This window comes from Podarcis cretensis, assembly GCF_951804945.1.
Source record: "Podarcis cretensis genome assembly, chromosome: 13".
NCBI classification, from domain to species: domain Eukaryota; kingdom Metazoa; phylum Chordata; class Lepidosauria; order Squamata; family Lacertidae; genus Podarcis; species Podarcis cretensis.
This window is the reverse complement of record NC_137182.1, coordinates 32,686,699-32,711,167: the sequence shown is the minus strand read 5'-3', so window position 1 is coordinate 32,711,167 and position 24,469 is coordinate 32,686,699. Positions and strand designations below refer to the sequence as shown.

The 24,469-nt window shown below is 40.4% G+C and overlaps 2 protein-coding genes across 2 annotated transcripts; one reads left to right on the top strand and one right to left on the bottom strand.

The window, feature by feature from the left end:
• Positions 1 to 3,224: 3,224 nt before the first annotated feature.
• LOC307201580 (vomeronasal type-2 receptor 26-like) lies at positions 3,225 to 12,334 on the bottom strand (the record flags this gene model as incomplete). The annotated part of the gene is made up of 6 exons (XM_079950862.1): positions 3,225 to 4,126; positions 4,896 to 5,022; positions 6,116 to 6,343; positions 8,511 to 9,350; positions 11,035 to 11,326; positions 12,132 to 12,334. The coding sequence occupies 6 exons, from the start codon at positions 12,332 to 12,334 to the stop codon at positions 3,225 to 3,227; spliced, it is 2,592 nt and encodes an 863-aa protein (XP_079806988.1).
• A 4,279-nt stretch (positions 12,335 to 16,613) lies between these two features.
• LOC307201579 (vomeronasal type-2 receptor 26-like) lies at positions 16,614 to 23,857 on the top strand (the record flags this gene model as incomplete). The annotated part of the gene is made up of 6 exons (XM_079950861.1): positions 16,614 to 16,756; positions 17,441 to 17,732; positions 18,067 to 18,912; positions 19,553 to 19,780; positions 22,133 to 22,259; positions 22,956 to 23,857. 6 exons carry the CDS (start codon positions 16,614 to 16,616, stop codon positions 23,855 to 23,857), a joined length of 2,538 nt encoding a protein of 845 aa, XP_079806987.1.
• Positions 23,858 to 24,469: the final 612 nt, after the last annotated feature.

Below are 24,469 nucleotides of genomic sequence, written 5' to 3'. Positions count from 1 at the left end.
TATGTGACCTGTAAAATTGCTCTTCCTGTCCACAATCCACACACCCAAGCTCTGAAAAGCACATAAATAGGGTTTTATATGTATTTTCATCTTGATTACTTATTATGAATCTAGTCTCTGAAAATCCATGTTGTCATTGTGAAGAAAGAATTACTGTAATTTGACATAATTATAAGGTAATTATAAATCAGCTTCCCAGAGTGCTCTGCTCATAGAGAGCAGAACAGCAGAAGAAAACATGTTGGCTGGGTATTATCTCAGGGCTGTTTCTTTCTGGGATCAAGATCAACAACTGGGCATAGAATGACACTGAGTAAGAAAATACATTCAGAAAACTAAAGCCTTGGGATGAAGCCATAGGAATAGGGAATTTATGCTTGTCCAGGTGTTATTGGACTCCAGCTGCCATCATCCCTGACTACTAATCATGTAGGGCTATATGTCAGCATCAAGTATCTTGAGCTGGGCTCACAAATGGATTCACAAGCAGTGCCATTCCCATTACATCAGTGCTATATATGCATGATCAGTTATGGTAATCAGTACTCTGGGAGGTGCATTCTGCATTAGTTGCAACCTCTAGACCATCTTCAAGGGCAGCTTCTTGTAAAGGGTATTACAATAGTTCAGTATGGAGATTGCTAGAGCACAGGTCACTGTAGCTACTGTATATGCAGAAACACTGTCTTCATTGGATTGCTGCGTGAAGTAGAAACAGCTTATATAAAAGAGATAACTCTCAGAAGCAGGCTTTCAGCTGTTTATCTCCAGACCCTTCTGTGGTTGGAAAGAGCAATGAAACTTGCACAGGGCAGGAGAAACTATGCCATACCCCCTACTTTACACACAGTCTTTAGCTGAAGAAATTGTGGTTGAATGTAATGAAAGACCCATCCCTACATTTTATTCTGTGCTTAGATAATTAGAGATTCCTGGCTCTGGTCAGCTTGGCTGTCATTTTCTTTGCTAGAACATCGCCCAACATTTTTAATGGAGCCAAGTTCAGCATTTTCAGCATTTTGGTGTTGTGCAGTGTGTTTGTGTTTGTGTGTGTGTGTGTGTGTGTGGGGTATCTTTTGTTACCTGAGCAGATATCTAACTGTTCAGTACAGTTGACAAACCTTTTTAAAGAATGATTCTCCCCTCATAGTTCATCCTCACAGAAAGAAAGCTTCTTATAATGACACAATCCTATAGCAAGATCTGCTGGGATTAGTGGGGTGAGGAAACAGTGGGCTTCTAGGTGAACTTGGAGGTTACTGGTACAGATGTGCTACATCAGCATATCTTCCCATCCTGATGGAGCCAGGACCTAGCTGGCTGAGATGAGCCCAATGGAACTTCAGACAGCATAATCCCCCTAAAAGAGGAATTCTGGGGGTGTTGTGAGAGACGGATCAGAGAGGGGGACTTAGGTTGTATCCTAACCCTGATCTACTCAGCCACGTCAAAAGAGTCATGTGACTGAAACATTGTTTTAAACACTTGTTTTACCTCTGCCAAACTGAGGCTGACTCAGCCAGCAACAGTCCTGGTTCTGAAGAGAGTTTGGAGTAAAACCCCATCTAGGGTCAGGAATTGGCCAATTTCTCAGACACAGGAGCTGCTTAACCACAGTCCTTGTGTCTTGCCAGGGTTCAAATTTGTTCAGCTTGTTCTCCTTCATTCATCTTACAACTGCATGCAGGCAGTGGCTCAGTATTTGCACAACTACTCCTGATTCAGATGATATGGAGAAGTAGACCTGGGTGTCATCATCATCATCATACTGATGGCACGTTGCCCTGAATCTCCTAATGACCACTCCATGTGGCTTTGTGTAGATATTAAATAGCACTGGAGATAAGAAGGTTCCGTGCAGCACCTCATAATATAGCTGCCAAACAAACCACTGATTATCTGGCCAGAGAGACTAGCGGAGAGAAAAGCAAAGGACACAGAGAGCATAAGGAGAGTGGGGGATTATATCTCTTCCTCCATCGTCCTAGGCTCCATATTGCGTATTCACTTCACTCCTCCGACAGAGGAAAAATAAATTAATTAGGAAGAGGGAACCACATCATTATCTGGATAGGTCATTTCCTGGTCTACACTTAGAATTTACTTCTAAATGATCCCAAGAAAAGTTCCTATAGTAGCTGCTTGTGTAACCACAGGCATCATCATAAAAGGGTATGTGCACTATGCAAAAGAAGACACACGATGGTATAAAAGGTGTATATCTTCATTCATATTTACTGGTGCAAACTTTGAAATAATTTTCAGAATTAAATTTTACAGAAGTCAATTAAATTCCCATACAGATCCCCACAAATTTATTCAATTAAATTTCACATGACTTCCAGATTACCCCAAATCAGTTAATCCCTCTGCAGTAAATTTACCAACAATTAATTTCCAAGCAGATGCTGTTCAAAAAGGATTTCCCTTCAATTAATCATCTGCATTCAATTATTATCATTACCCTTGATATTAAAATTTTAAAATAACTGGGAGTGTAATTGTGTTTCTAGTAGAGAGGGTCTTAATACCAGATGAGGTATTCACAGTACAATCCCCTTGGAAATGGAACGGAAGCTATGATATTATCAAGGGATATTTGAAGTTTCATTTTAAGACTTCTAGCATGGTAGAAATAGCTCTCAGTACAAACCAAATTATGACTACTCAGAAGTAACTTCAATAAAATTCCATGGATATTTGTCTCAGGTAAGTGGGATTGGGACTACAGGTTTAGGTTGCTGATTAATGAAGTTGAACAAACCAAGACACTTTCCAGAATCTTACTGGATGTACATGGGGAAAGGACACTGGTTTGTACTGGAAATACTGGAGTGTCTAGTATGAGAGGGAGTATCTGGTGCTGGAAATATAACGGGAATTGGGATACTAATGCTCCCAAATCCCCTGTTTAGCTCTGGTTTAAAAGCTCGCTTTGTAATTCCATTCATCACTGCCTTTTACTAGCCAGCAGAGATCAGTAGGTGTTCCTGCAGATCAGGATTTTTCAAAAGACAGAAGGAGAAAGGATTGGTGCCACCAACTGCAAAGCCTATGATGGCTCCTAATCTGCCTTACGCCATAAGAGTAGGCGTATAACAGCAGCAATTTAAGCCAATTCCTGAAGCCCTTTGTATTGCTGACCTGTTTCTAGTGTTTGTGAAAGGAATCCCATGACTCCACAAAATTTTAGCCTATGAAGGAACATGTGACCCTCAAATGACTTAGTTACTTCTCCTTGTTAAGTGCTCCTTGCTGTTCAACTCAGGCCTTAGAGCAATGATATAACATTTGGGGAAGAAGATACAACCCAACAATCCAACACTTGAGGCCAAGATGGAGAAGATCTCAACCACCACCATGTATTTTCCCTTTGTGCTCAGGTAAGTTGGAACAAAAGAGACCCATACACTGCAAAACACCAACATGCTAAAAGTGATGAACTTGGCCTCATTAAAAGTGCTGGGCAATGTCCTAGCAAAGAAAGCCACAATGAAGCTGACAAGAGCCAGGAATCCCATGTATCCCAGAACACAGTAAAACATAGAGGCAGACCCTTCATTACATTCAGCTACAATTTCTTTAGACAAGGAGTCCATGTCCAAATCTGGGAAAGGAGGAGCAGTACAGAGCCATACAGTACAAATAGCTCCTTGCATGAGAGAACAGGAGAGAACAATTGAAGTTGCCAGTTTTTTCCCCACCCAGTTCCTTACTCTGGACCCTGGCCTTGTAGCCATGAATGCCAAAACCACAGTGGTTGTTTTTGCCAACACAGAAGAAACAGCCACAGAGAAGATGATGCCAAAGGTTGTTTGTCGTAGAAGGCAGGTTGCTATCTGAGGTCTGCCAATGAACAGCAATGAACAGAGGAAGCAGAGCAGGAGAGCGACCAGCAGAGTGTAGGTGAGACTTCGATTGTTGGCTTTGACGATGGGGGTGTTTTTGTATTTAATAAATATCCCGAGTACCAAAGCTGTGATCACAGAAAATGAAAGTGCCAAGAAAACTAAAATGATGCTCAAAGCTTCCTCATAAGACAGAAAGTTTAAAATCTTGGGAAGGCATCCATCTTGGTGTTTATTTGGATACTGATCTGCTGGGCATCTGATGCACTTGTCCATGTCTGAAAAAAGAAAGAAAATGATGATAACTCCATATTCCAAACAAGTGAGGGACAAAAACATATATAGCCATCATATATATTTCTACTCAGAAGTAAGTCCCATTAAATTCAATAGAGTATATTTATCAGTAGGTGGTTTTAGGATTGCTGTGTGTAGCATGTAAACATTGGGAGAACAGAAGCCTGCAGGGAGCTATCAGGCACACTGGTTCAATATAAACTCCTGTTGTTTCAACAGCTAATAAGCAATTTCTTGTTTTAGGATCTAAACATAATTGGAGATGCTTAATGCTGAAAGGGATTGTTATATCTAGGCTAAGGTTTGGTGATTAGCTTCAAAATGGATGTGTTCATTGGTTGAGCTTTATTCTTCATGCAGAAGGACGTAACTTCATTCCTTGGTATCACCTGCTGAAAATATCAGGTAGAAGGTGATATCAGAAATCTCTCCTTATGATTGCAATTCTTAGCATGCCTGCTCAGAAATAAGTCCCCTTGAATTACTTCTGTGTGGGAGCCACCACTTACCAGAATGAATAATACCAGATAGTAAAGGGACAAATAATCCATCCTAGTATAAGGCCCTAAGATGGAACTGTAGATGCTGCTTTGCTATCCTTAAAGCACAAGAAATAAATGCTAATTCCTCTTGGTTTTCTTGCAAAGAATCTCTGAAATAAGTTAGATTTCTTTGGAAGGGATGATGTAGTCTGAACCATGCCTACTCATGTGTTAATGTTTTAAGATGATCATGTGCGAGGTCACCTACCCATGACAACAGAAATCATTTCTTCTGGACATGCATCACAGTCGTAGCAACAGAATGGTTCACCATCTTTCTTTTTCCTAATAGATCCTGGGCTGCATTTATCATTGCACACTGAAGAGGGTGACATCTATTCATAAAGACAAGGGAAGAAAAGCTTAATGCATGCTGCTCTCAATGAATGATTCAAATTTAACTGAATGGCATCACAGACCTGGGAGAGAACACTGCTAATTTTTTTCTAGGAAATGATTTCACAGGCCTTCACAGCCCTGGTATTAATTCCACCCATGTCTTTTTAAAGGCAATCAAAATACAATATGCAGATGATATTATTATTATTATTATTATTATTATTATTATTATTATTATTATTTTCATTATTAACTTCATTGATGTACATGAGTGATTAAGGGGAGGAAAGATCACTATACCACTGGCTTATTCCGTTTACTCTACTGTATAATTTTGCTGGAGTAGAAAAGTTGCAGCACATGATTTGCATGCAAAAGGCCCAAACTTAAGTCCTTGGCATCTCCAGGCAACGCTGAGAAAAGGCTTCTTTCTGAATCCCCAGTCAATCATGTAGACAACCATGAGTTAGATGACCTAGGGGCCTGACTCAGTATGACAGATTTCCATGTTTCTAAGGGGTAGATCATTGTCCAAAATGCTCCTTTAGAATATATTAACAAAAGCTCTTGTGACAGGGTCACAATATTGGCAGCTTTGTACTTTCTAAGGAGATTTACCTTATTATGGCAAGGTAAAGGTAAAGGACCCCTGGGCAGTTAAGTCCAGTCAAAGGCAACTATGGGGTGTGGCACCCATCTCACTTTTCAGGCTGAGGGAGCCAGCATTTGTCTGCAGACAGCTTTCCAGGTCATTTGGCGAGCATGGCTAAACTGCTTCTGGCCCGAAGGGACACGTGATTGGTGCCAGAGTGCATGGAAATGCTGTTTATGTTCCCATTGCAGTGGTACCTATTTATATACGTGCACTGTTATGCTTTTGAACTGCTAGGTTGGCAGAAGCTGTGATAGAGCAATGGGAGCTCACCACCATTGCATGGATTCAAACCACCAACCTTCTGATTGGCAAACCCAAGAGGCTCAATGGTTTAGACCACAGTGCCACCCGTGTCCCTTTATTTTGGTAAAAATGGTCCATCTACAACTGATATCACAACATTCAACCACTGATAACCATTAACCAGAACATACCTGCATAAACTTGCTGTGCCATGTGATGATCTCCTCACTAATCATGAACTCTCTGCCTGAAAAAGCCCATGGATCCATCCTTCCCACTTTCACCCTTTTAAAGGATTTGTTAGGGAAAGTAACCCAATTTATAATATCAAATCCGCTTTCTAATTCACTTTTCCCATCTAAAGACAACTGGTCCCCAGCACTGTTGTTAAATGAGATTCTCTTCAGGAAAGGATGAATCTACAGTTGAAGAGGCAAAAACACCTTTACAAAATTATAGGAGGTAGAGCAGTATATCATTTTACAAATTTCACTCTAGTCTTTTTTTAGTAATAGATTAGAAATGTGTGTGAGAGAGCAAGGAAGTGTTTGCTGGTTCTACCACCTCTGTGATCTAGAACCTGAGTTCTTTCACCCCCTGCCTGAATTACAGTCCTATTTGTTTAGGGTTCTAAATTGCATAGCAATCTATGTGAATACATCAAGGTCTATGTTTCAGAAGCTACCCACTTCATGCATTAAGTGTGACAGTGATGGTCATGGTCATGTGACAGAGGGGGCAGGACTAAATAGGGCATCCTGATTCTCCATAATTACATGACAGAAACTCACCCCTAAAGGGGCATTGAGTTTGATTGGTTTACCCTTTTTTAAACAATACTTCAATCCTGCCTTTCCACCCCTTACGATCTACAAGGCGTTAATGTGAATATAAAACAACAGATAAAACATAATTAACATGAAAGTCAATTTTAAACAAAAATAGCCAGAAAACAGCAGGAGTCTCAAAGGCAATAAGTCATCCTAATTGCCATCAGAAGTAGCATCATTTTAAATTGTCAGCGGAACCATAGAAGTGAGGGAAGCAGATGAGAGTTCCACAGCCAAGGGCCCGTTCTGTGAAGTCGCTCAGTGGACTTAATATGTTGATTGTGACCATATAGCAGCTGATGGTGCTTGGTGCAGGGACATGGCACAGTTTGGGGACACACAGAGGAAGGACGCCATTGTTGACATGCATGAACAACTAAGTTTGTATTGGAGAAGGGAGTCTTTGAGGCATCATGGTTCTAGACTGCAGGGCCACCCAAAACATTTTGGTACCTGTGGCAGACCCCAAAATGGGTCTTTTCCCCACTTGGGAAGGAGGGGATCAGGGAAGGTCTACATTAGTAAAAGGAGTGGAGAGAAACAAAGATCTGTTCCCTCCTGAGGTGGTTGCCTCACCTTGCCTCTTGTGCTGACTGGCCCTACCAGACCATAGAAAACTTTTCAAGTCAAAACCAGCTCTTTGATTAGACCCAGAAACCAACTGTTCCTGAAACAGGAGACTCAATACATCAACATAAATCTTTTGAGTATTATAAGCTCTGGTCAATGCACAGCTCCATTTTCCTGCATGAAGCAAAGGACACAATGACATACTCCCCATTCCACTAAACTAGACTGGAAGATGATGGGTCATGGGGTAGCGTTCTCTTCCTAAGGAAGCTAGCAGTGAGGGGGTGGGACAGAAAATCCATGCTTATGTAGCATAATCTAGAAAGCCATAGTCCCCCATTCCTTGTCTAATGGTAGGGCAGGCGCTGGAGGTACAGGGCGTTTTTCCTTTTAAAATGTTAGATGCTTCAGCTTCTGCAGCTGACAATGAATATGGGTTACTTTTCTTCATTGCTCTCTTCATTCTCTTTGAGAAAGCAAGATGAGGCAGCCATGCAAGCTGCATCTGCTTACAGTGGCTGCTAGTAAATGTGATTCTCTTCTCCTCTACATTCCATAATGAATGGTGGGGATTTAAATTATTGTGCTCCCTCTATCTTGTTTGTGTCTTGTTATGGTTGGTGATCAGTTTTGTTGTTAGTACTGGCTCTGGTGTAATCGCTTGAATAGTTGAGCAGGAAGGAGCTCCTGGTTAGTGTGAAACATGTAGACACAGCAGTTAATTATGACTGAGATAAAGAAGGGAAGTGAATGTTACGTGGGATGTAGAAGGATTCAGAGAGGGGAAATGGGGACCAAAGGTTCCAAATGCTGGTTCCTAACTTGCAAATGATGCTTTTGGGGGCTCAAACATTATATCTGCACCAGATCCAAGTGAGGGGAGCAGGAAGTTGCAACGTGATAAAAGAAATGTGAGAATCCATTTTATTTCCAGAAGCAGGATAAGATTGGTCATGTGAAAATGAAGAAAGAGTCCTATCATACATGGTGTAAATATCCCTAATGTCTGACAAGATGGGGAAAACATGGACTCCTATAGTTAGCAGTGTAAAAAGCTGACAAGGTAGAAGTAGAAATGCTCATTACTGGATAGCAGATAGTCAGTTATCACAATCTTTAAACATGAGGGTATGATATGGATTTTCTATTCACGTCCGTCAAGATGTTTTGGTTAAAGAGCTAGTACCTGCCATGGTTGAAGGTTTGGAAGTGTTGCGACCACTCTGGGCTTGGACTTCAATGAGTACATGGTGTTTAAAGCATGTGCTATGATGTAAACAGCATTGTATATACTGTAGCTTTGGGGAGTCATGCTCATTTCAAAAAATGGTCCAGAAAGACTCTCCAGCTTCTCTTTCCCCGTGCAGGTCCCATCGTTCTCTCCATCCATAGGGGAATCTAAAAATACACAGTCAAAAGCTTGTGCCCAGAATTCTTGGATGAACTTGTCTCCATTGGCTGAGTAGGGATTTATGGTCAGAAGAAAATTTTTGAATTCCTGTACCTCAGTGGAGTGGACTGCAAAAGACAAGGCTCCCTGGAAGACTTGTATATCCCAATTCCTTTGAAACTGCACTGCTGGGAAGTCCCATTGGGCTGTCAGAATCCACATTCTTCCTTGAGCATCTGCCATATCTCCTGCTTGTACTAGAAAATATTTCAAAATCATTGTAGAATGAGTTTCTGCAAATACAACAAGTGCTTTGACTGTGTTGTTCTTGAAAAGATGAAGCATGCACTCTGCCTTCATGTACCCTTCAAATATTTCAGAGAAGTCCGACAGAGCAGGCATCTTGTCAATGAATGCCGCACAGATGCCGCTTTGTGAAAGTCTTGGCATCAAGCTTCCCACAAAATTTTCTCCTTTATCATTATCCTCTGTTATGATCCCAACCCACGTCCACTCAAAATGCAGAAGTAATTGAACAATTCCAATGTACTGATACTCTTCATTGGGGACCACGCGGTACATGAAAGGGAACTGGGTCTTAGAACCCAGAGAAGGACCAAATAAATAATAAGAGACCTATGCAAGAGCAAAGAGTTTGTCAAACGTTGAACAGAGATTTACAGTACAAGATATGCAGTCAAAAGTATTCATGCAACAGATTTGCCTTTAAAATTTCAAGACATGATTATGTATGTAGTGGTAAAGACTAGAATTTATTATGCCAAAAAATAGAGGAAAACAAATTCTATTGCAGGAGACAAAGTATATGAATGTGCAGGTTTCTTATAATGGATGGCCATTGCCCGAAGCTCAGTTCCATCCACATTCCCATCTTATTATATGCCAATGGCACAGTCACCTTGTATCCCACAAGTGTTGGCTTGAAGCAGCTCCTGTGCTGCTGCTAGGAATATTGTACAGCCAACAGACTGGAACTGAACTTCACAAAATCTAAAGCGCTTTTGTTCTCAAGAACTTGGAAGCCTCGTAGATGGGAGATCAGCAGAAACCCATTAGAACAGGTTAAAAACTTTAAATAACTAAGCATCCACTTCCAATATAATACTTCCTGGAAATACCATTGTAAGCTTGCACTTAACAGAGTGGATACTCCAGCTCTATCACCTGTTTCTTCTTTAACAGAGAGAATCAGTTTGTCCCACCTGCACTAAAGGTCTTTAATGCCAAAGTAGTCCCAAAACTCCTGTATGGCATTCCATTATGCATTGGTGCCGTTAACCAATCTAAATTTATCTGCAAAATCCAGGTGCTGCCAAATTGTGTGTCATATGCAGCCATGTGCCTGGAAACTGGACAAAGGCTGCTGGAAACCAAAGCGTGGCTCACCACTATAAAATTCTGGCTCCGTCTACATTTCATGTCCTATCTGTCTTTTTCAACTTTCCACATGCTAGCAGAATCCTACCACTCCAAATGCCTAGCTTGCAGTGAGAGCAAAATCAGAACCTGTGGCCTATCGCTTGAGTCACTGCTTATGCAGAATCCTAGAGATTGAATTCCAAACCCTTTGCAGTGCAGCCAACAAAACCTGTTCCCCACTGGGGTTGGGAATTCCACCCTCGTTTTGCCAGGACACTCCATTTTTACACCAGCTTTACAATCCCCAGGTATGCAGAGCTCTTTTCCTCACAAGATTTAACATCTTACTGTCTGCAGTTTTGCAAGGTCGATCCTTGAAAATCCCATACTCATACTGACCTTGTGGCACAAAACAGGTTGAATCCATCACACACGTTTTATTTCATTTCCCATTTTATGCAAAAATATATGATAAATATTTGCCCCCCTTATTGAAGGAAGGAATTTATTGCACCCACTCTTCCAGGGTGTCTTATCTGCTAAACAATTGTAGTGATGATGTTGTGGAGAATGTAGCAAGATTTTTGAGTGACTCTATGAAATTACACTTGTCTTTAGATCCATCTTTGTATCTCATGATGTCTGGACAGTTTTATCTGAAAGTATCTCCTGTTATGTTTTGTTAACTGTGTTGTGCTCTGATCCATGTATATGATGCACTTTTTTATGCCAATAAAGGAGATTGATTGAAAATTCATGAGGACAAGAGCGATTGTTAATATTATTTTTAAAAAGCAGGTTTTTCTCCACAAAGAAGCATTCACAGCTTCTCTACCTTTCTCCTTCACATACTCAAATATGTTTGTTCCAGTTCTAAGAATACAAGAAAGGGATGCATGTCAGGTGTTTGAAACCCACATGTCTCATAGAAACATCCTACCTGTGGGATCTTATAGATGCCTAAGATGGTAGCCATGTAAAAGGAGGTTTCAGCATCGAGTCCCCCAATGGCAGCTATCAGATTGTTCTTTGTGCCACACTTATAGTTGGGGACTGTCCTTTTCTGGCTAAAAAGAAGGTTCAGAGTGGTTTGATATGTCAACTTTTCGTTGAAGTAGCTGTCATAGATGTGGAACCCCAATGTAGCATTTGGTAAAATCCTGGGATTCTCGTTGATCTCCTTAACTGCATACACGAAGGCCTGTAAATACTGGTAGTATTTCGTCACTACACTGAAATAAGAGTGCAGGTTATATAACCCATAAATTTTCTAGACCTCATGAACTACTTGTCAAGTCCACATTGTTCATATAGAGAAGTCTGCAGGCATTAATGACTTGAACAGGAAGCATGGCAAGGAAGAAACCTGTAGGGCAGTCTGTTTTGACTTGTCCCAAATGTTCCACTGAAGAAAATGATGCTAGTGAATTTCCGTGGTGGGCAGCCAGTTGTATCTTTGCAAATCCCATGTGATTGAGAACCCAGATCTTCTAGGGATCTGAATCACCCATGGAACCTCAGTGTATACAAAAGGCTTCCTGCTGCAGAAGTTCATTGTCATCACATGTAGGAGCAAGATAATTTGCAGCCCCCTGAGGGACTAAATATGTGGGTCCCGTCTGCTTGCACTGCCACTTCAAGGCCGTAATGTCTGAAATGGCACTTCATTATCACATCATTAAATGCTTCAAAATCATACGGAAATAATCAGACACACAATCTTGCATGGGGAGGTATTCAAGTGACAGATCAGGGGACTGGAGATCTAGCAGAAGAGGGAAAGGCAAAATGTAGGGTAGATCAAGGGTGTGCAAATACATTTTCTATTAACATCAAAGAATAATGGCATACATTGAGCTCTATCCAGGGCTAGTCCCACTGAAATTAAGGAATATGAATTAGGTTCATTGATTTCAGTGGGTCTGCTTCAAGAAGGACTAGCATTGGATACAACCCATTATTACCGTTAGGAATTGTAAATTTAAAAAAAATTCATTACGACCTGCTTATGGACATCTCATGGAAAAAGATACTTACAGAGATTCTCCAACAAACATGGCATTGGGGTGTTCATCAAAGGTTATGGTATTAAAGAAAGAGAAGAACTGAGAAAAAATACTGCCAATGATGAAGTCACCTTGCTCATAATACTCATGCGGGATCTGTAGGGGATCGTTCACACTGCAAGTAGCTGGTTGTGACTTGCTCTCAATTTGGGGAAGAAACGCCAGTGTTAACATCAGTAGCCACAGCAACAATAACAGCATTGCACATAAGGGTGAATTCTTTTCTACCAAAGCAAACCCACTCTTCCAAGCTAATTCATTATTATATAATAGCAGCTGGTTCAGAACAGATTTGTTTCTACACTCTCTTGATGCTGCAAGTCGATAGTGATACTATGTGGCCTGTGAAATAGCTCTTCCTGTCCACAATCCACACCCCCAAACTCTGAAAAGCACAGACATAAGTTTTATATGTATTTTCATATTGATTACTTTTAATGAGTGTAGTCAATGAAAATCCATGTTGTCGTCAGCCAGAAAGGATTACTGTAATTTGACATAATTATAAGGTAATTATAAATCAGCTCCTTAAATGTTCTCCTCATAGAGAACAGAACAGCAGAACAAAACATGTTGGTTAGGTGTTATCTCAGGGCTGTTCCTTTCTGGGTTCAAGATCAACACCTGGACATACTATGACACTGAGCGAGAAAATACATACAGAAAACCAAAGTCTTGGGACAAAGACATAGGAATAGGGAACTTGTGCCTGTCCATATGTTGCTGGACTCCAGCCTCCATCTTCCCTGATTACTGACCATGCCTGCTAGGACTGAAGGGAATTGGAGTCCTACAACAACTGGAGAATTTCAAGTTTCCTATTCTAGCTTGTTAAGTGGATATAAAGGAGAATAGTATTAATGTCATCCCTCTGCAACCTTGCATAGGATTACAGTGGTTGAATGCATTCTACACCGGGCTGCTTTAGTACATTAATATAAACATTTAATGATACTATGGTGGTGGTGGTGACAGTGATTAACCATATTGTAGTCATCCTTTTACATAAGGTTCTAGGGTTGAAATGCATGGCATAAAAATAATAGAATAAAAAAATACATAACATTTCAATATAATTGACATAAAAGTTACCTTTAAAAAATCAAAATAATAAAAGAGCAGGTGATAATTTTTTTCTCATTACAGTGGTACCTCTGGATACGAACAGGATCTGTTCCAGATCCCTGTTCGCATCCTGAAGCAAATGTAACCCGCACCTGCACGTCTATGCGTGTGCGGGTCGTGATTCGCAGCTTCCACGCATGCTCGTGACCTCATTTTGACTGTCTGCACATGCGTGAGTGGTGAAACCCAGAAGTAACACATTCTGTTACTTTCGGGTCGCCGCGGAGTGCAACCCGAAAGCCCTCAACCTGAAGCATATTTGAGGTATGACTGTAGTTCTGAATACCAACCCCTCCCAAAGACCTGGATAAAGAGGTGCATTGTCAGCTGCTGCTGAAAACTTAATTATGTTGCCACTTGATGCACCTCTGAGGGAAGGTCACTTCAGAGGCAGGTTGTAACCACAGAGATGGGTGTCCCAAACTTTTCCAGGAGGTGGCATCACCAGCAAGGCCTCCTCTGCAGATCATAACTCACAAGCAAGTTGGGATGAAGTACTCTTTCAGATAGTTGCTCTCAAGGTTTTTAGGGCCGTATATAAGCTTCAGTACCTTGGAATAGGTTCATAAGTGGGCTGACAAACAGTGCTACTCCTTGACTCTCCTTTTTATGTTCTCAATCAGCCATGATCATCAGCACTCTGATCACTGCTTTCTGCATTAGTTGCTGTTTCTGGACTATCTTCAAGGGCAGCTTCCTGTATAGGGCATTATAATAGTTCAGTTATCAGAGCATAGGTCGCTGTAGCTATTGTATATGCAGAAACACTGTCTTCATTGGATTTCATATTGTTGCTGCATGAAGTAGAAACAGTTGATATGACAGAGATGGCTCTCAGAAGCAGGCTTTCAGCTGTTTATCTTCAGACTCCTCTGTGATTGGGAGAGCAATGCAACTAGCACTGGAAAGAATAAGCTGTGCCATAGCCCATGCTTTTACATGTAGTCTTTGGCTGACAAAATTGTGGATGGATGTAATGAAGCATCTGTCCCTATGTTTTATTCTGTACTGACACATATGGGATTCCAGGCTGCCAGCTTTGCCTTAGCCAGGATGCTTTTTGCAATGTGGGAGTCTCTTTTGATACCTGAGCACTGTCATGGATTTCTGGGGAGGAAGATGGCGGACTAAACCTCTCTTGTTGACACTCTATCGAAATAGATAATTATGTGGTGATCAGTGATATAGCCAACTCACAAATCTTGGTTATCACATTCACTCTGGAAAAACAGGGAACTAGGGATAAAACTCTGATGCTCTGAAAAAGCTGTTCCATGCTGGGAGACTGAGAAGCTTTGTGGGACTCAGATGAGGGTGGCTTAGAGCGTAGGAACTTCCATCATGCCCAAACACTACATAATAGCCCTTAGGGTCAATCCTGAAGGCACAGCCCATTGAGGGTGCTCCATCAGCACAGCCAGTGCCGGTGAACAGCATTCACATAGCAAGTGAATTGATGGAGCTGCTTAAAAAGTTTTGCCAGCAGCCATGTGAATCTCTATTGGCTTGGATGCTGTGGGGGTGATGATGGCTCGAGGAGGTGGAGAATATGAGGAGTGTGGCAATGCATTTAGCTTTACAGCAGAGACTATATGGAGCTGAGGAAGGCAAGGGAATCATTCATTGCTTGATTGGTTAATGTTTGCCATGATGCTTGGGGATGGGGGATAGCTGTGATGGAGATTGGCATTTTTGCACGGGCCCCGGTGGAAGGGTCCTTTGCTATCAAACTTGTGACTGCTGGGGGGAGAAGTAGGGTTAGCCTATCTGACACAGATCAGATTGACATAGAGAAAGGTGGAAAGGAAAAGAAAGTTCTGAGCTGTGCCAGGGAAGGGGGCATGGGGAAAGGAGTCTTCAGTGGCTGCCCTGAATAAATAAACCTCGGCCATGAGAGCATCTGTTTTGTAGAATAGGCTTGCATTAGATATGATTACAGCTGTTCAGGGAGGGGGTTGCACTCTTCTAAAGCAGGAATGTTGCACATATATTCCAGTTAAGTCTAACTTTTTGCATAAGGCTGTGCATGCTTTATATCAAGACAGTGTCAAGATAGCCAACTTGGAACAGGAATTATGGTGGGTTATGGTCAAGGGGTGGTTCCAAGGACTTGGAAAGTAGTGGCACCACTTATTGATATTTTTTGTTACCATTATAGCAATTGGATTACTTCCTCTCACTGGCTAGCATACACCCATAGACTGGAGAAACCTACAGGAAAATAACAAGCCATAGACAATAGTTCAGAAACATTAGAAGGAAAGAGCAACATGAAACTTTGTGGGAGTCCTGATCTGATTCAGGTTTTCTTTATTGACAGCTTGCACCATGGGGATTTTTTCACAACCACACATACAGCCACAGTGATGCAGTTATTATTATGTCTAACAATGGTGGAAGGATGCTTCAGTGTATGCCCTAGCTATGCTGCTTCTGCACAGAAGCCTCCATATGTAACAGGGAATGCTAATGTAATCCACAGAGTATAAGATTTGATATATTAAATTCTCATACAATATAAACTCTCTGAGAAGGTTCACATTACCAGAAGAAAATTCTGAACAAATACAGCTATCAGCCTATCATAGAACATTGTACACAGTTCTACATTCATACATGGACCAGTTGGACAAATGTTGCAGAATTGTAGATCTCATCATCCCAAATATTGGCCATGATGGCTGAGGTTGATGGGAGTCCAATAACACCAGGAGGGCCACAGGTTCTCCACAACTGCCCTGTGGCCTCATCCCAAGGCCTAGCTCTTCTGGATATATCTTCTTGTTCAGTATTATACTAAGCCCAGGTGTTGCTCCTGACTCCTGATACTAAGGATCCTGTGAGAGATGCCACTTGATAAACATGTTTTCTTCAGGTGTTCTGCCTGAGAGCAGAATACTCTCAGGAGTTAATTGTGAACTCTATAATTATCTTAAATTATGGTGAGCCTGTTTCTTGCCAAAGATAACATGGGTTTTCAGTGACCACTATTACAATAAGTAATCAAAATAAAAAATGGATATAAAATGTTCTTGTGGCATTCAGGGCTTGGGGGGAAAGACTGTGTTGAAGCAGAACAGCTGCATTTTAAAGGTCATAATCATAAGCATCACCATTGACCAGCAGAGTCAGAAAAGACTGGGACTGGGTTGCTCTAAATGGGCTGATGTCGTATAGTGATGAATTAGATTGGAACAGTGGATTCTGATTCAGTCTGAAAGGGTTCATCTGTACAGTTGCAATGCTGTTTTTGTTTCTGGCGCTACTGTGGTTGTGGTTGGTTCATCTTTCCTTTCATGAGTGCAAAGCACACTCCATTCCTTGCAGCATGAGTGATCCCATCCAGATCCCACATGAGTATTACCAGCAAGGTGACCTCACCATTGGTGGCATCTCTTCTCAGTTCTTCTCCTTCTTTGACTTTATAGACTTCAAGCAACACCCCAATTTAATGTTTATTGGGGATCCTGTGTAAGGAACTTCTTTGCATGTTACTTATTAAATGTCTATAGGGCAGGGTAAAATAATATTATAGGTAGATAATGAAAATGATGACATTTGGTGAGATCTAATTATTTCAAAAGGTTGCTCTGAGTATGACTAATTTTGAATATCACCCAGATTTTTGTTTTGCTGCCCATGTGAGTTGAGAGAATTTCAATATTGTCCACTTACCATAAATTCGCTGACATCCCTAGGCAAAAGAAAGGCGTTTATAAAGTATAGGATAGAAACACAGATTCTGTTATTTCAATCAGAAATTCTGGAGTTAGAAAACAGGTCTCTTATACCTAACCAGCATCACAGTCCCCTGTTTGTCTATGTAGTGATTTCATTTTCACATAGAAAATAATGCAATTATCCATAATATTTCTTTTTAAAACCCTAGAGTTTACAAGGTATTTACTCAAGAAGACACACATTGCTCTTTACTGCCCATAGAAGTAACCACTGTTGCTCTCTGTTTGCTTCCTTTCATCCAAGCAGCTCACAGTATTCAGGGATAATTAAAATCTCCCAGCTATTTCTGGCTCAGTGTCTTCACATTTTTGAAGCCGAGTGGGCATGATGTACTGGATGTCAGGACAAAAGCAAGTGGTTTATGAGGTCTAGAATATTGATGTAACATAGCTTACCGGTATGTTCTGATTGCAGTGTAGTGACAAAAAACTACCAGCATGTCCTGGCCTTGGTATTTGCAATGAAGGAGATCAATGAGAATCCCAGGATTTTGCCAAATGTTACATTGGGATTTCATATCTATGACAGCTACTTCAGTGAAAAGTTGACATTTCAAACAACTCTGAACCTTCTTTTTAGCCAGAAAAGGACAATCCCCAACTACAAGTGTGGCACACAGAAGAATCTGATAGCAGTCATTGGGGGACTTGACTCTAAAACCACTCTTTACATGGCCACCAGCTTAAGCATCTACAAGATTCCTCAGGTAGCATATGCATGTGAGGCAGGTGGATTTTTACAGAAATTGCATAAAGAAAAAGTGCTTTAGAGAAAAGGTGAGATGCATCTGTTGTGCATTCTGATGAGCTAGAAACTGCAAGTGGAGAGAGTGGGGAATAGGAGCAACCATGCCTATGCTTGCTCAGTCCCTATGATGTAACATACGGAGTCAAGTGTGAGTACCCATCATATTATGTTTTGGAATAACATCAAGTAATGGTGATAAACCAGTTCTAAAATAAACTTCTTAATAAGTATTTCTGCATTATATTGTCTCTCAAAGTACACTTAATTTCAGTAATGCATTTGCTTATGCTTAGATCTCTTATTACTTGTTTGGTCCTTCAAGTGCTGAAACCCACTTCCCGTTCCTATACCGAATTGTTCCAAATGAAGAGAATCAGTACCAAGGAATCATTCACCTCCTTTTGCACTTCCAGTGGACATGGGTTGGGATTGTCATGCTGGAGGATGATAGAGGAGAGAATTTTCTGCATATCTTGATGCCAATGCTTTCAGAGAGTGGCATCTGTACTGCATTCATTGACAGAATGCCATTGCTGACAGACTTCTCTGAAATAATTCCTGAGCATGAAAAGACAGTAAATAAACTACAACTTGTTAACAACAACACAGTAAAAACACTTATTTTATTTGCAGAGACGCAGTTCTCATTGTTTTTTATATTCTTGATGTACCAAGTAGAGACAGATGATAAGACAAATGTGACTATAGGCAAAGTGTGGATTATGACAGCCCAATGGGATTTCCCAGCCATAGAGTTTCACAAAAGATTTGACAGAGAAGTCTTCCAGGGAGCTCTGTCTTTTGCAGTTCACACCAATGTGGTGCAGGAATTCGACAGTTTCCTTCTGACAGTAAATCCTTACTCACAGCATGGCGACAATTTTATCAGGGACTTTTGGGAGCAGGCTTTCAGCTGTTTATTTATAGATCCATCTGTGGTTGGAGAGAGCACTGGCGCCTGCACTGGGAAGGAGAAGCTGGAGAGCCTTCCTGGGCCATTTTTTGAAATGAGCATGACTCCGCAAAGCTACAGTATATACAATGCTGTCTATGCCATAGCTCATGCTTTAGATGCCATGGACTCCTGGAATCAAGTGCACACAGCAGTGACAGCTGTTCGAAATCCACATCCATACCAGGTACAACTTCAGAATCCAAACGTCTCTACAGACATGAACATAATGTTTCTACTAACAGTATGTTCAACTATGTTAGAAGTAACCATTGTAGAGAACATTTTACACCTCTAGTGCAAATTTCACAGCTAGTTTTCTCTTCCTTAGAAATCTATCCACTTTCCTTCTTGTCAAGGAGTTCAATACTGTATCTACACCAATTTCTACCTAGCCAAACTTTTCTTAATTCTGGAGACTAGGGGTCATAGGCACCAACTCCTTAGGGATGAGGTGTTTCCAGCTCACTCAATAGTGTTTAGCAGAAGTCTTAGCACCCACCAATATTGGCCAGGTCATTTTGCATAGGCTTGCCCAGGAATTCCTCTGCAGCTTGTATTCCCTTCATATCCCAAATGATCAATATCCTATCATTTGTTATTTTCTAGGGCTTAGGGCAGTTCCCACACAAGTCTTATAAAATATGCTCCCTATATCCAGTCCCGGTCAGCAATCTGGCTGCAGCTCTTTGTACTAGTTAAAGTTTCTGAGCACTTTTCAAAATCAGCTTTATTGCATTTAGGTGGAAAGGAAAAATAGACCTTGGTGTCAGCAGGACAGTGATGTTTTGTAAAGAAAAAAAGAGCTTTTATCTCTTTGATTATAGCTTCACCATTTCTTGAGGAGAATCTCATTTAACAACAGTGCTGGGGACCTGGTGTCTTTGAATGAGAAAGGTGAACTGGAAAGTGGACTTGATATTATAAATTGGGTTACTTTCCCTAACAAATCCTTTTCAAGGGTAAAAGTGGGAAGGATGGATCCATGGACCTTAACTGACAGAGAGTTCACGATCAATGAAGATGTCATCACATGGCACAGCATGTTTAATCAGGTAGATTTTGATTGGGATTGCGCATGTTGGATCTACGTACAAAAACATCAGTCATGGTGGTTCCAGTATGAATGCTAGATTATTTCTTTAGTTGATAGATCTTTGTCTTCAAGGCAGTTGACAAATCTCTTTTAAACAGGTAATCCATATATTAAATCTCCACATCTTAGAACAAAGAAAGCTCCTGCCTCAGAGTTCACCCTCACAGACAGAAAGCTACTCATATGGACACAATACTATAGCAAAATCTTCTAAGATTACTGGAGTTATGATACAGTGGAGGTTAACTGAGGTGGGAGGTTAACTGAGTCAGTGGAGACAAGAAGGAAATTGTAAGAATACTCATTTTAATATGAGAATGTGATAGACAATCTGATGCCTGATTAGTCAATCAAAAGGGTCATGTGACTCAAATATATTGTAATTTTTTCCCCTCCTCTGCCAAGCTCAGGCTGACTCATCCAGCAACAGGTCTGCTCTTGAATGGAGTTTGGATCTGTGAGCCCACTGCACCCGGCCCAGTGGGGCTTGAGAATGGGAGCAGAGCTGTGACTAGGAGTAGGCAGCTCCCTTGTGGGCCCTTGTGGGCCAGAGCCAGGCTTCAATGAAGGCGTCTGTCATGGGGGTGCCTGGTCACACCCCCTCCAAAAAATGTGGCTGCCCCCCCATGCCACACCACTGGTTGAAGAGTTACAGTGCAGTATGCCTCTGGATCTTTCTTGCAGGATTCTCATGGACACCTGGTTGGCCAGTGTGAGAACAAGATGTTGGATTTGATCCAGCAAGGTTCTTCTTCTGTTCCTATGCCCCAGTGTCATTGATTCTATTCATATTGATCCGGAGCAGTCCCCAACAAACAGTTAGCAGAGTAAAATCTTAAACATGTTGCAGGATTCCTCAGAAATAGACCAGAGGCAATTAGCTTCCTCCAGCAGAACTTTACTACTACTGAAGGCAAATGAGCATAATGGTCACAAATGGTCTATACGCGACAACAGCAGCAAGAATTTTGATTGCTAGCTATTGAAAAGAGGAAAGCATCCCAACAAAAAGAGAATGGTTGGGGAAACTTTGCGAGTACCTGGAATTAGCAAAATTGACAGATATAATAAGGAGAAAATCCAAAACTATGGTTATGAAGCAGTGGGAGTGCTTAAACGATTATTTACAAAACCAGGGCTCAACTACAAAAATCTGGTTGTGTTTAGAATAATCTTGTGCATAATATAAAAAATATAAAGTGAGACATTAAGGAAATCCAAAGGGAAAATATGAAGAACGGATTATTAAAAACGCGTGAGGTAAACGGTGGAAGTCTTTTTTTCTTTATTTCCCTTTTTTCTGTTTTTTCTTTTCTTTCAAAAGAAACAATTTATTTAAGGTAGATAAGATGAAATTATACAATTGAATATAAATATAGATGGGAAACGGCTATGTATTGTGAGTACTTATCTACTTTTAAAAATTTTCACATATGATTTTTTCTTTAACTTCTTTATTCTTTCTTTGTTCCTTTTTTTCTTTTTTCCGACATCTTACATTTCATTTCACTGTGTTATCATGAATAGCATTTTATAGAGGTATAAATAACTGTAAATATGAAAAGAGACAAAATATTCTCTAATTTCTTTTCCTTGGATAGATGTATTTTCTTTTTCTTTTGTATTTTGTTTTGTTGTGAATATGTATGTATTTTAATTTGTACTGAATAATTTTTTTTAAAAAAATTATATATATAAAAAGGTCACAAATCTGATATCTCCAGGATCAGCACAGTCCATAGGAAATCCAGTTATGGTAAAAAAAAAAAAATAGCTTGAACTCACAATAACTCACAATAAATCTAAAACCTTAGCACTTAAACATACTATGTACAGAACATCGCACCAGAAGGAATGAGAGGCAGAAAGTGGAAACCAGGCTCCTCCTGGCCTATTATTATAGTCAGCATGACCTTGAGTGAAAGAGATAACAGAACCAGTTTAAACCAGCTGTTCAGCTTCTCTGAAGGAATAACCCAAATATCAGGAACCTTCTGCTTGTTTCTAGGCAGAATAGAAACTTGCTTGTTAGCTAGAAACTTCCAGCTTGCACCAGCTTGTATCACACAGAGAAACTTCCAGAACCCTCTTGAATTAATTAGAACAGAAAAGATCTTTACACATTAGATCAAGACTTTTTGCATCAAAAAAAAAATGCAAACTGACACATAGAAAGTATGCAAACTGACACATAGAAATATGAAAATATTTTATATACAGAATGTTCCTTTTTTCTGATGCCATTAGTTTTTGTGGGAATAGCATTTACAAAGCATGGAGTAAACATTTCCTGCCTTGCATTTGTGGACAGATGCATCCCCGCTCTGTGTGTAATGACAACTGCCGTCCAGGTTCTGTTAGGAAAAAGAAGGAGGGGGAGCCATTCTGTTGCTATGATTGCAACGCATGTCCCAAAGGAAAGATTTCTAAACAAACAGGTAGGTGTCTACCGTCAGATTGACTCAGTTAAGTTTGTAGAGTAGAAAGTTTCCTATATGGTAATATTAACCATTGTGTTTAAAGATGGGACTATTATATGCATAAAAGGACATATTGTCATAAACTATTCAATTGGTGTGGAGATACCAGCGGATCAGAAAAAAACTTTTTGTGTATGCAACAACTGCTGCCAGGATGCTGCTAGCCCAGAGATGGAAAGAAGATACAGTTCCAACCAAGAAAGAGTGGCAGATAAAACTAATTGACTATGCCGAAATGTCAAAACTCTTAGGAAGAATTAGAAACAAGGAAGAACTAACTTTTAATAAAGAATGGGGAAAGTATATAAGTTATTTGAAAAATTATTGTAAATAACTAAATTCATTAGTAGGATTAATGTAAAACTTGTAGTTTAAAAAATGAAATAAGAAATAATCAAGGATTAGTAAAAACTGGAATTATAAAGGAGATGCAGGGGGAATAGTTATAACATAAGCATCCACAAAGGGAAAGGGGGGAGTCAACGGGATATGTGTTTTGCCTTTTTTTCTTTTTTCTTATTTGATGTTTGTAAAATTAGCAAAACTCTTTCTGTGGGATTGTGCAAATTGCTTTCCCATAATTCCAGCGAGGAAAGTCAGATTCATATGTATTTGTTTGGGAGATGGACAAATCACTGTTCCTTTCTGCTCCAGAAATGGACAATTGTATCAAATGTCCAGAAGATCAGTATCCAAATGGAGACCAAGATGGATGCCTTCCCAAGGTTTTGCATTTTCTGTCATATGATGATGCTTTAAGCATCAATTTAATTTTCATGGCACTTTCATTTTCTGTCATCACTGCTTTGGTATTAGGGATATTCATTAAACACCACAACAGTCCCATTGTCAAAGCCAATAATCGGGGTCTAACCTACACTCTGCTTATTGCCCTCCTGCTGTGCTTCCTCTGCTCCTTGCTGTTCATTGGCCAGCCTCAAAAAATAACTTGCCTTCTACAACAAACTGTTTTCGGTCTCATCTTCACCGTGGCTGTTTCATGTGTGTTGGCAAAAACCATCACAGTGATTTTGGCGTTCATGGCCACACGACCAGGATCCAGGATGAGGAACTGGGTGGGGAAAAGATTGGCAGCTTCAATTATTTTCTCCTGCACTGCCATTCAAGGAGCTCTTTGTACTGTGTGGCTCCTTACTGCTCCTCCATTCCCACATTTGGACATGGACTCTTTGGCTAAAGAAATCGTGGTTGAATGTAATGAAGGGTCTGTCCCTATGTTTTATTCTGTTCTTGGGTACCTTGGATTTCTAGCTCTTGTCAGCTTTGTTGTAGCTTTTCTTGCTAGGGCATTGCCCAGTACTTTTAATGAAGCCAAGTTCATCACTTTCAGCATGTTGGTGTTTTGCAGTGTGTGGGTCTCTTTTGTGCCAACTTACCTGAGCACAAAGGGAAAATACATGGTGGCTGTGGAGATCTTCTCTATCTTAGCCTCTAGTGCTGGTTTATTGGGTTGTATATTTGCCCCAAAATGTTATATAATTGCCCTGAGGCCTGAGCTAAACTGCAAGGAACATATAACAAGGAGAAATAACTAAGGATTCAACACTTAGATAGTGTTCTTCACTGTTGTTGCCTTTATGATGTCATTTGATTGTTGGAAATAAAATGGTGAAAAAGAGATGAGCATACATTTGCTTCAAATAGTCAGAGATGGCCTCATGTATAATATTGGCAGACTACTTTTGTGTGATGCCAGTTCTTTGTTACACTGGTCCAATGAATGGTTCAATGACAACTTAAATTATTAAGAAATAGTGCCTGAGTTTGATTTATTCGTCATACCTCACATCTTCTTGCTTCGTGTGTCATGTCCATTAAGATTTTAAGCTTGAAGACTACAACCATTCCACTACTGATTTTTGTAAAGTGCTCTGCAATCCATTTTGGCTAAACAGTGAGGTAAAAGTGATTTTTAATACATATAAAAATCCATTTGAATCAGAAGAATTAGTTTGTATCCATTGATTGTATCCACTGATTGGAAGAGACTCCTCAGCCTCACAACCAGGAATCTTTACTATCCTTAGCAGCGGTACAGAGGTACAGTATCTTTTGCTTGCAAGCTTGGTATCATCTTTTAATCTATAACCCTATTTCCATAATTTTTTCTGGGAATTGAACCCAGATGTCCAACACCAAAGCTGATC